Source organism: Panulirus ornatus, chromosome 47, assembly GCF_036320965.1.
Source record: "Panulirus ornatus isolate Po-2019 chromosome 47, ASM3632096v1, whole genome shotgun sequence".
NCBI lineage: Eukaryota > Metazoa > Arthropoda > Malacostraca > Decapoda > Palinuridae > Panulirus > Panulirus ornatus.
The window spans coordinates 20566392-20578986 of NC_092270.1; the positions used below are offsets into that span (position 1 = coordinate 20566392).

At 54.6% G+C, this 12595-nt stretch overlaps 1 protein-coding gene across 11 annotated transcripts in view; it reads right to left on the reverse strand.

The window, feature by feature from the left end:
- The window catches only part of LOC139763652 (uncharacterized), a 235881-nt gene that overhangs the window by 167570 nt on the left and 55716 nt on the right, over positions 1-12595 (reverse strand). For all 11 annotated transcript variants that reach the window (XM_071689932.1, XM_071689930.1, XM_071689931.1 and 8 more), the window contains exon 3: positions 5300-5911. In XM_071689932.1, the coding sequence (XP_071546033.1) occupies positions 5300-5891 (592 nt within the window). In that variant the 5' untranslated portion in view covers positions 5892-5911. The remainder of the gene's footprint in view (positions 1-5299; positions 5912-12595) is intronic.

Below are 12595 nucleotides of genomic sequence, written 5' to 3' on the forward strand. Positions count from 1 at the left end.
AGACACTTCTATACACGTTGGTCTATAGCTATGGGTCTTCTATACACGCTGGTCTATAGCAATGGGTCTTCTGTACACGTTGGTCTATAGCTATGGGTCTTCTATACACGCTGGTCTATAGCTATGGGTCTTCTATACAGGCTGGTCTATAGCTATGGGTCTTCTATACACGCTGGTCTATAGCTATGGGTCTTCTATACAGGCTGGTCTATAGCTATGGGTCTTCTATACAGGCTGGTCTATAGCTATGGGTCTCCTATACACGCTGGTCTATAGCTATGGGTCTTCTATACAGGCTGGTCTATAGCTATGGGTCTTCTATACACGCTGGTCTATAGCTATGGGTCTTCTATACACGCTGGTCTATAGCTATGGGTCTTCTATACACGCTGCTCTATAGCTATGGGTCTTCTATACACGCTGGTCTATAGCTATGGGTCTTCTATACACGCTGGTTTATAGCTATGGGTCTTCTATACACGTTGGTCTATAGCTATGGGTCTTCTATACACGCTGGTCTATAGCTATGGGTCTTCTATCCTTGCTATATCCTCACCAAGGACCACATCAGTGCTATGTAGCTCCCAGCATTGTGTGTGCTCTGTGTCCCCCTCTTTGCCACCTCTTACTGTGTCCTGTGGTGGTGGTGTGGTAGTGGCTGTGGTGGAGGTGTGGTAGTGGCTGTGGTGGAGGTGTAGTAGTGGCCGTAGTGGTGGAGGTGAGGTAGTGGCTGTGGTGGAGGTGTGGTAGTGGCTATAGTGGTGGAGAGGTAGTGGCTGTGGTGGAGGTGTGGTAGTGGCCGTAGTGGTGGAGGTGTGGTAGTGGCCGTAGTGGTGGAGGTGTAGTAGTGGCTGTGGTGGAGGTGTGGTAGTGGCTGTGGTGGTGTGGTAGTGGCTGTGGTGGTGTGGTAGTGGCTGTGGTGGAGGTGTGGTAGTGGCTGTGGTGGAGGTGTGGTAGTGGCCGTAGTGGTGGAGGTGAGGTAGTGGCTGTGGTGGAGGTGAGGTAGTGGCTGTGGTGGAGGTGTGGTAGTGGCTGTGGTGGAGGTTTGGTAGTGGCTGTGGTGGAGGTGAGGTAGTGGCTGTGGTGGAGGTGAGGTAGTGGCCGTAGTGGTGGAGGTGAGGTAGTGGCTGTGGTGGAGGTGAGGTAGTGGCTGTGGTGGAGGTGTGGTAGTGGCTGTGGTGGAGGTGAGGTAGTGGTTGTGGTGGAGGTGAGGTAGTGGCCGTAGTGGTGGAGGTGTGGTAGTGGCTGTGGTGGAGGTGAGGTAGTGGCCGTAGTGGTGGAGGTGTGGTAGTGGCTGTGGTGGAGGTGAGATAGTGGCCGTAGTGGTGGAGGTGTGGTAGTGGCTGTGGTGGAGGTGAGGTAGCGGCTGTGGTGGAGGTTTGGTAGTGGCTGTGGTGGAGGTGAGGTAGTGGCTGTGGTGGAGGTGAGGTAGTGGCCGTAGTGGTGGAGGTGAGGTAGTGGCTGTGGTGGAGGTGAGGTAGCGGCTGTGGTGGAGGTTTGGTAGTGGCTGTGGTGGAGGTGAGGTAGTGGCTGTGGTGGAGGTGAGGTAGTGGCCGTAGTGGTGGAGGTGAGGTAGTGGCTGTGGTGGAGGTGAGGTAGTGGCTGTGGTGGATGTGTGGTAGTGGCTGTGGTGGAGGTGAGGTAGTGGTTGTGGTGGAGGTGAGGTAGTGGCCGTAGTGGTGGAGGTGTGGTAGTGGCTGTGGTGGAGGTGAGGTAGTGGCCGTAGTGGTGGAGGTGTGGTAGTGGCTGTGGTGGAGGTGAGATAGTGGCCGTAGTGGTGGAGGTGTGGTAGTGGCTGTGGTGGAGGTGAGGTAGCGGCTGTGGTGGAGGTTTGGTAGTGGCTGTGGTGGAGGTGAGGTAGTGGCTGTGGTGGAGGTGAGGTAGTGGCCGTAGTGGTGGAGGTGTGGTAGTGGCTGTGGTGGAGGTGAGGTAGTGGCCGTAGTGGTGGAGGTGTGGTAGTGGCTGTGGTGGAGGTGTGGTGGTGGCTGTGGTGGAGGTGAGGTAGTGGCTGTGGTGGAGGTGAGGTAGTGGCTGTGGTGGAGGTGAGGTAGTGGCTGTGGTGGAGGTGTGGTAGTGGCCGTAGTGGTGGAGGTGAGGTAGTGGCTGTGGTGGAGGTGAGGTAGTGGCTGTGGTGGTGGTGTGGTAGTGGCTGTGGTGGAGGTGAGGTAGTGGCTGTGGTGGAGGTGTGGTAGTGGCTGTGGTGGAGGTGTGGTAGTGGCTGTGGTGGAGGTGTGGTAGTGGCTGTGGTGGAGGTGTGGTAGTGGCTGTGGTGGTGTGGTAGTGGCTGTGGTGGAGGTGTGCTAGTGGCTGTGGTGGAGGTGTGGTAGTGGCTGTGGTGGAGGTGTGGTAGTGGCTGTGGTGGAGGTGTGGTAGTGGCTGTGGTGGAGGTGAGGTAGTGGCTGTGGTGGAGGTGAGGTAGTGGCTGTGGTGGAGGTGAGGTAGTGGCTGTGGTGGAGGTGAGGTAGTGGCTGTGGTGGAGGTGAGGTAGTGGCTGTGGTGGAGGTGAGGTAGTGGCTGTGGTGGAGGTGTGGTAGTGGCTGTGGTGGAGGTGAGGTAGTGGCTGTGGTGGAGGTGTGGTAGTGGCTGTGGGTGGGAGGTGTGGTAGTGGCTGTGGTGGAGGTTGAGGTAGTGGCTGTGGTGGAGGTGAGGTAGTGGCTGTGGTGAGGTGAGGTAGTGGCTGTGGTGGAGGTGTGGTAGTGGCTGTGTGGTGGAGGTGAGGTAGTGGCTGTGGTGGAGGATGAGGTAGGTGCCTGTGGTTGAGGTGTGGTAGTGGCAGTGGTGGAGGTGTGGTAGTGGCTGTGGTGGAGGTGTGGTAGTGGCTGTGGTGGAGGTGTGGTAGTGGCTGTGGTGGAGGTGTGGTAGTGGCTGTGGTGGAGGTGTGGTAGTGGCTGTGGTGGAGGTGAGGTAGTGGCTGTGGTTGAGGTGTGGTAGTGGCTGTGGTGGAGGTGAGGTAGTGGCTGTGGTGGAGGTGTGGTAGTGGCTGTGGTGGAGGTGTGGTAGTGGCTGTGGTGGAGGTGAGGTAGTGGCTGTGGTGGAGGTGTGGTAGTGGCTGTGGTGGAGGTGAGGTAGTGGCTGTGGTGGAGGGTGTCTGTGTAGTGGCTGTGGTGGAGGTGAGGTAGTGGCTGTGGTGGAGGTGAGGTAGTGGCTGTGGTGGATGGAGGTGAGGTAGTGGCTGTGGTGGAGGTGGGAGGTGAGGTAGTGGCTGTGGTGGAGTGTGGTAGTGGCTGTGGTGGGGTGTGGTAGTGGCTGTGGTGGAGGTGTGGGTATGGCTGTGGTGAGGTGAGGTAGTGGCTGTGTGTGGAGGTGAGGTAGTGGCTGTGGTTGAGGTGTGTAGTGGCTGTGGTGAAGGTGATGAGTGCTGTGGTGGTGGAGGGAGTAGTGGCTGTGGTGAGGTGAGTTGTGGCTGTGGTTGAGGTGAGGTAGTGGCTGTAGTTGAGGTGTGGTAGTGGCTGTGGGGTGGAGGTGAAGGTAGTGGCTGTGGGTTGAGGTGAGGTAGTGGGCAGTGGTTGAGGTGAGGTAGTGGCTGTTGGTGGAGGTGTGGAAGTGGCCGTAGTGGTGAGGGTGTGGAAAGTGGCTGTGGTGGAGGTGAGGTAGTTGGCTGTGGTTGAGGTGAGGAAGTGCATGTGGTTGAGGTTTGGTAGTGGCTGAGGTGGAAGGTGAGGTTAGTGCTGTGGTGGTGTGGTAGTGGCCGTAGTGGTGGAGTTGCGGTAGTGCTGTGGTGGAGGTGTGGTAGTGGCTGTGGTGGAGGTGTGGTAGTGGCTGTGGTAGTGAGGTAGTGGCTGTGGTGGAGGTGTGTTAGTGGCCGTAGTGGGTGGAAGGTGTAGTAGTGGCTTGTGGTGGGAGGTGTGGTAGGGGCTGTGGTGGAGGTGTGGTAGTGCTGTGGTGGAGGTGAGGTAGTGGCTGTGGTGGTATGTGGTAGTGGCCGTAGTGTGGAGTGGAGGTATGCTGTGGTGGAGTGTGGTAGTGGCTGTGGTTGAGGTGTGAAGTGCTGTGGGTGGTAGAGGTAGTGCGGTATGGGGTGGAGGTGAGGTAGTGGCTGTGGTGGAGGTGTGGTAGTGGCTGTGGTGGAGGTGTGGTAGTGGCTGTGGTGGAGGTGAGGTAGTGGCTGTGGTGGAGGTGTGGTAGTGGCCGTAGTGGTGGAGGTGTAGTAGTGGCTGTGGTGGAGGTGTGGTAGTGGCTGTGGTGGAGGTGTGGTAGTGGCTGTGGTGGAGGTGAGGTAGTGGCTGTGGTGGTGTGGTAGTGGCCGTAGTGGTGGAGGTGAGGTAGTGGCTGTGGTGGAGGTGTGGTAGTGGCTGTGGTTGAGGTGTGGTAGTGGCTGTGGTTGAGGTGTGGTAGTGGCCGTAGTGGTGGAGGTGAGGTAGTGGCTGTGGTGGTGTGGTAGTGGCCGTAGTGGTGGAGGTGTGGTAGTGGCTGTGGTGGAGGTGTGGTAGTGGCTGTGGTTGAGGTGTGGTAGTGGCTGTGGTGGAGGTGTGGTAGTGGCTGTCGTGTCGCGGACCGCACGACATGTGATCGCGGTCGCGCGACCTGACACTCGACCCTCGAGGCGCGGTCTAATCTTGAACACTTACACCGACCACTTGTTGGCCTCCCAACACCTCCTCCTCGAACCCATGGCTGCCCCCCCCCCCCTGACCTGGCCCTTGAACAAGGACCTGGTCGAAGGGTAAGCCACCATAGCCCCAAAGGGTCGTGCCGTCGTGTTGAAGGGTCGTAAGGTCGTCCTCGAGGGTCGTAAGGTCGTCCTCGAGGGCCGTAAGGTCGTCCTCGAGGGCCGTAAAATCGTGCTCGAGGGCCTAAGGTCGTCCTCGAGGGTCATAAGGTCGTCCTCGAGGGTCATAAGGTCGTCCTCGAGGGTCATAAGGTCGTATTCGAGGGTGCGTAAGGTCGTCCTCGAGGGTCGTAAGCTCGTCCTCGAGGACCATAAGCTCATCCTCGAGGATCATAAGGTCGCCCTCGAGGGTGCGTAAGGTCGTCCTCCAGTAAGGGGGAGAGGAATTAATTCAAGATCATAAACAAAACATTAAGGTCGACCTCGAGGGCCGTAAGCTCGTCCTCGAGGGCCGTAAGCTCGTCCTCGAGGATCATAAGGTCGCCCTCGAGGGTGCGTAAGGTCGTCCTCCAGTGGGGGGAGAGAAATTAATTCAAGATCATAAACAAAACATTAAGGTCGACCTCGAGGGCCGTAAGCTCGTCCTCGAGGATCATAAGGTCGTCCTCGAAGGCGCGTAAGGTCGTCCTCCAGGAGGAGGAATTAATTCAAGATCATAAACAAAACAGTAAGGTCGTCCTTGAAACTCACCTTGGGTCAACCTTGTGGGAGACGTGACCTTGACCCCGTCGATGGAGACGTGGCTGGCTATTGGCGTCAAGCTCACCACGCCGCCCACGTTCTCCAGCAGGCAGTGCTCGGCCTCCACGCCCGTGCCCATGACCACGATGTCCGGGATGACGCCCATGCCGCCCGCGCCCAGCGTGGTCCGCCCTTCGTTGATGGGGTGGAGGGTGACCGTTGTGGAGAGCCGCCCGCCGCCCATCGAGACCAGATGGGGCTGGTCGGTCGCCACCCTGACCGCCCCGCCAGCGCCCTCCACCACGGCCAGGCCCCGGGGCGGGGTGGGCGTGGTCGGGGAAGGTGTGGGCGTGGTGGTTCGGGCGGGGGTGGTGTTGGTGTAAGTGTGGAGGGAGGAGGAGGAGGCGCTGAAGGAGGAAGTGTTGGAGTAGAGCGGGACGCCCCCTGCGCCTCCCACGGGCCGAGCCGCCCCTGGGCGAGGGGTGGAGTAGAGGGGCGTGGGCGTCGTCGTGGGCGTGGGCGGAGCGTCGGTCTCGGGCGGGTCGGCGTCGGCGAAGGGGATGTCCAAGAACCCACGCCCTAAACTTGGTCCGGACGCCATTACGACCCGGCCATGACAACCTGAAGGAGGAAGACACATGATGTAAACACCTTCTCCACCTCCTCCTCCACGCTGAGTCCTGGGGGCACAGGAGGGGCGCCCCGCGCCGCCCTACCCCACGCCCCTTCACACGCCGTCATGACCTGGCATCCCCCCCCACGCCCGCGAGGCGCACGGCATGACGTGGGTGGGGGGGCGTGTGTGCACGACCCATGATGGATGGGAAACGTTGGGGGAAAATTTATTTCCAATGCTGCCCCAGGGGTCAGTCACGGCCCCGCCCCGCCCCGCCCCCGGGGGCCCACTGTGAGGACACATGACGTAGTGTACTGAGGGGGGGGGGAGAGGGGGGGGTAGGCCTACCCACAAGATGGCTGCATTTCCCTGTATGTGGTCAGTCAGTAGGCCTACCCACCCACACATAGTGTCGGACCCCTTCCCCACACTCGTCTCAAGACGCGAAGAATACAAAGTGTGGGGTTCCCCTTCCTTCATTCATTCCTTCATTCCTTCCTTCATTCATTCATTCCTTCATTTCTTCCTTCCTTCCTTCATTTCTTCCTTCCTTCCTTCATTCCTTCCTTCCTTCATTCATTCCTTCCTTCCTTCCTTCATTCGTTCCTTCCTTACTTCTTTCATTCCTTCCCTAATTATTTCTTTCATTCCTTCCTTCCTTACTTCTTTCATTCCTTCATTACTTACTTCTTTCATTCCTTCCTTACTTCTTTCATTCCTTCCTTACTTCTTTCATTCCTTCCTTACTTATTTCTTTCATTCCTTCCTTACTTACTTCTTTCATTCCTTCCTTACTTCTTTCATTCCTTCCTTACTTCTTTCATTCCTTCCTTACTTACTTCTTTCATTCCTTCTTTACTTCTTTCATTCCTTCTTTACTTACTTCTTTCATTCCTTCCTTACTTACTTCTTTCATTCCTTCCTTACTTACTTCTTTCATTCCTTCCTTACTTCTTTCATTCCTTCCTTACTTCTTTCATTCCTTCCTTACTTACTTCTTTCATTCCTTCCTTACTTACTTCTTTCATTCCTTCCTTACTTACTTCTTTCATTCCTTCCTTACTTACTTCTTTCATTCCTTCCTTACTTACTTCTTTCATTCCTTCCTTCCTTCATTCATTCCTTCCTTCCTTCCTTCATTCGTTCCTTCCTTACTTCTTTCATTCCTTCCCTACTTATTTCTTTCATTCCTTCCTTCCTTACTTCTTTCATTCCTTCATTACTTACTTCTTTCATTCCTTCCTTACTTCTTTCATTCCTTCCTTACTTCTTTCATTCCTTCCTTACTTCTTTCATTCCTTCCTTACTTCTTTCATTCCTTCCTTACTTATTTCTTTCATTCCTTCCTTACTTACTTCTTTCATTCCTTCCTTACTTATTTCTTTCATTCCTTCCTTACTTACTTCTTTCATTCCTTCCTTACTTATTTCTTTCATTCCTTCCTTACTTACTTCTTTCATTCCTTCCTTACTTCTTTCATTCCTTCTTTACTTACTTCTTTCATTCCTTCCTTACTTACTTCTTTCATTCCTTCTTTACTTACTTCTTTCATTCCTTCTTTACTTCTTTCATTCCTTCCTTACTTACTTCCTTCATTCCTTCCTTACTTACTTCTTTCATTCCTTCCTTACTTACTTCTTTCATTCCTTCCTTACTTCTTTCATTCCTTCCTTCCTTACTTCTTTCATTCCTTCCTTACTTACTTCTTTCATTCCTTCCTTACTTCTTTCATTCCTTCCTTACTTACTTCTTTCATTCCTTCCTTACTTCTTTCATTCCTTCCTTACTTACTTCTTTCATTCCTTCCTTACTTACTTCTTTCATTCCTTCCTTACTTACTTCTTTCATTCCTTCCTTACTTACTTCTTTCATTCCTTCCTTACTTACTTCTTTCATTCCTTCCTTACTTACTTCTTTCATTCCTTCCTTACTTACTTCTTTCATTCCTTCCTTACTTACTTCTTTCATTCCTTCCTTACTTACTTCTTTCATTCCTTCCTTACTTACTTCTTTCATTCCTTCCTTACTTACTTCTTTCATTCCTTCCTTACTTACTTCTTTCATTCCTTCCTTACTTACTTCTTTCATTCCTTCCTTACTTACTTCTTTCATTCCTTCCTTACTTACTTCTTTCATTCCTTCCTTACTTACTTCTTTCATTCCTTCCTTACTTACTTCTTTCATTCCTTCCTTACTTCTTTCATTCCTTCCTTACTTACTTCTTTAATTCCTTCCTTCATCTTTCATCACGAAGGACTATGTAAAATCATACAGCAGATACCAAATAATGAATCTCTCTCTCTCTCTCTCTCTCTCTCTCTCTCTCTCTCTCTCTCTCTCTCTCTCTCTCTCTCTCTCTCTTTCGTTCAACGCGTCGTTTAAATCTCTCTCTCTCTCTCTCTCTCTCTCTCTCTCTCTCTCTCTCTCTCTCTCTCTCTCTCTCTCTTTCGTTCAACGCGTCGTTTAAATCTCTCTCTCTCTCTCTCTCTCTCTCTCTCTCTCTCTCTCTCTCTCTCTCTCTCTCTCTCTCTCTCTCTCTCTCTTTCGTTCAACGCGTCGTTTAAATCTCTCTCTCTCTCTCTCTCTCTCTCTCTCTCTCTCTCTCTCTCTCTCTCTCTCTCTCTCTCTCTCTCTCTTTCGTTCAACGCGTCGTTTAAATATATCTTTCTCTCTCTCTCTCTCTCTCTCCTCTCTCTCTCTCTCTCTCTCTCTCTCTCTCTCTCTCTCTCTCTCTCTCTTTCGTTCAACGCGTCGTTTAAATATATCTTTCTCTCTCTCTCTCTCTCTCTCTCTCTCTCTCTCTCTCTCTCTCTCTCTCTCTCTCTCTCTCTCTCTCTTTCGTTCAACGCGTCGTTTAAATATATCTTTTTCTCTCTCTCTCTCTCTCTCTCTTTCGTTCAACGCGTCGTTTAAATATATCTTTTTCTCTCTCTCTCTCTCTCTCTCTCGTCCATCAATCAACCTTGTCACTCACAACTTCCGCCACTCACTCAGCTCCCAGCCCCTCCCTCCCTCACCTCCCACTCTCACCCACCCCACTCTCACTTCCTCTCACTCTGCTCCCAGCCCGCCCCTCCCTCACCTCCCACTCTCACCCACCCTACTCTCACTTCCTCTCACTCAGCTCCCAGTCTTCCCCCTCACCTCCCACTCTCACCCACCCCACTCTCACTTCCTCTCACTCTGCTCCCAGTCTTCCCCCTCACCTCCCACTCTCACCCACCCCACTCTCACTTCCTCTCACTCTGCTCCCAGCCCGCCCCTCCCTCACCTCCCACTCTCACCCACCCCACTCTCACTTCCTCTCACCATCTCCCCTTAATACTCCTCTCCCAACCACCGTCTCCCCCCCCCCCCCAACGCCAAATATCGAAGGAATACCCCGAATACTCTCCCAGCTCCTGAGTTACCCATCCCCTGGTGAGGTACATGGTATCGCTGGTAACTCCAGTGACGCCACGGTACACTGTACCGCTGTACCACGCCACGGTACACTGTACCGCTGTACCACGCCACGGTACACTGTACCGCTGTACCACGCCACGGTACACTGTACCGCTGTACCACGCCACGGTACACTGTACCGCTGTACCACGCCACGGTACACTGTACCGCTGTACCACGCCACGGTACACTGTACCGCTGTACCACGCCACGGTACACGGTACCGCTGTACCACTCCACGGTACACTGTACCGCTGTACCACGCCACGGTACACTGTACCGCTCTACCACGCCACGGTACACAGTACCGCTGTACCACGCCACGGTACACTGTACCGCTGTACCACGCCACGGTACACTGTACCGCTGTACCACGCCACGGTACACTGTACCGCTGTACCACGCCACGGTACACTGTACCGCTGTACCACACCACGGTACACTGTACCGCTGTACCACGCCACGGTACACTGTACCGCTGTACCACGCCACGGTACACTGTACCGCTGTACCACGCCACGGTACACTGTACCGCTGTACCACGCCACGGTACACTGTACCGCTGTACCACGCCACGGTACACTGTACCGCTGTACCACGCCACGGTACACTGTACCGCTGTACCACGCCACGGTACACTGTACCGCTCTACCACGCCACGGTACACAGTACCGCTGTACCACGCCACAGTACACTGTACCGCTGTACCACGCCACGGTACACTGTACCGCTGTACCATGCCACGGTACACTGTACCGCTGTACCACGCCACGGTACACCCCACCCTACCTGTGTACCACTCCACAGTACAGCGGCGGTACGTGTGGTGGTGTGGTAGTGAAGTGTGGTAGTGTGGTAGGTGTGGTGGTGTGGTAGGTGAGGTAGTGTAGTGTGGTAGGAGTGGTAGGTTTGATAGTGTGGTGGTGTGGCAGTGTGGTGGTGTGGTAGTGTGGTAGGTGTGGTGGTGTGGTAGGTGTGGTAGTGTGGTAGGTGTGGTAGGTAGTGTGGTAGGTGTGGTAGTGTGGCAGGTATGGTGTGGTAGTTGTGGTAGTGTGGTAGGTGTGGTGTGGTATTGTGGTAGGTGTGGTGTGAGAGATGTGGTGTGAGTGTGGCAGGTGTGGTAGATAGTGTGTTAGGTGTGGTAGGTGTGGTAGTGTGGTAGGTGTGGTGGTGTGGTAGGTGTGGTAGGTGTGGTGTGGTACTGTGGTAAGTGATGTGGTAGAGCCAGGCTGGCGGTCCACAGTGAACATCATCAGTTTTTGCAGCATGGTTGCTGCTGCTCACACCACACCACCACACTACCACACCACACCACACTACCACACCACACTACCACACCACACTACCACACCACACTACCACACCACACTACCACACCACACCACATCACCACGCCACACTACCACACCACACCACACTACCACACCACACCACATCACCACGCCACACTACCACACCACATCACCACGCCACACTACCACACCACACCACACTACCACACCACACCACATCACCACGCCACACTACCACACCACATCACCACGCCACACTACCACACCACACCACACTACCACACCACACCACATCACCACGCCACACTACCACACCACACTACCACACCACACCACATCACCACGCCACACTACCACACCACACCACACTACCACACCACACCACATCACCACGCCACACTACCACACCACATCACCACGCCACACTACCACACCACACCACACTACCACACCACACCACATCACCACGCCACACTACCACACCACACCACGCCACACTACCACACCACGCCACGCCACACCACACAACCACACCACACCACACTACCACACCACACCACATCACCACGCCACACTACCACACCACACCACACCACACTACCACACCACACCACACTACCACACCACACCACATCACCACGCCACACTACCACACCACACCACACTACATCACCACGCCACACTACCACACCACACCACATCACCACGCCACACCACCACACCACACCACACTACATCACCACGCCACACTACCACACCACACCACATCACCACGCCACACCACCACACCACACCACACTACATCACCACGCCACACTACCACACCACACCACATCACCACGCCACACTACCACACCACACCACACTACATCACCACGCCACACTACCACACCACACCACACCACGCCACCACACCACACCACCACACCACACCACACCACGCCACGCCGCGCCACACCACGCCACCACACCACAACACACCACACTACCACACACACAGCCAGGCGCTCTCTCTCACACACCTACACCTCACTCCACTACCCTCCCCCGCAACCACTACCCTCCCCCGCAACCACTCCCTCCCCCACAACCACTCCCTCCCCCACAACCCCTCCCTCACACTCCCTCCCCCACAACCCCTCCCTCACACTCCCTCCCTCCCCCACAGCCCTTCCCTCACACTCCCTCCCTCCCCCACAGCCCCTCCCTCACACTCCCTCCCTCCCCCACAACCCCTCCCTCACACTCCCTCCCTCCCCCACAGCCCCTCCCTCACACTCCCTCCTCCCCCACAGCCCCTCCCTCACACTCCCTCCTCCCCCACAGCCCCTCCCTCACACTCCCTCCTCTCCCACCCCAGTCCTACATTACCCTCGCCTTCTCCAGCCCCAGCCCCATCAGGCCCCAGCCCCGCCCCATCAGACGACATCTTTACTACCCCCCCCCATACATGTGTCCACACCCCCTCCTCGTTTACCCCCGTCAAACCTGCCCCGGATATTTACTCCCCCCCCCTCCCCCCCCCACCACGCACGTTATCTCGAATATTCTCCTCTACTGAAGATCTTCTCCCGCTGAATATTGAGAAATGAATATCCTCACACTAGTGAATATCTTCACACTAGTGAATATCTTCACACTAATGAATATCTTCACACTAATGAATATCTTCACACTAATGAATATCTTCACACTAATGAATATCTTCACACTAATGAATATCTTCACACTAATGAATATCTTCACACTAATGAATATCTTCACACTATTAAATATCTGGGGTTCTCTGGGCCCTCCTCTCCCTGGGGTCTCTGGGGCCCTCCTGTCACTGGGCCTTTCTGGGGCCCCCTCTCTTACTGGGGTTCTCTGGGGCCCTCCTCTTAATGGGGATCTTTGGGGCCCTCGTCTTACTAGGGGGGCCCCTAGGAAGCAACACAAGAGGCGTCTTGTGGG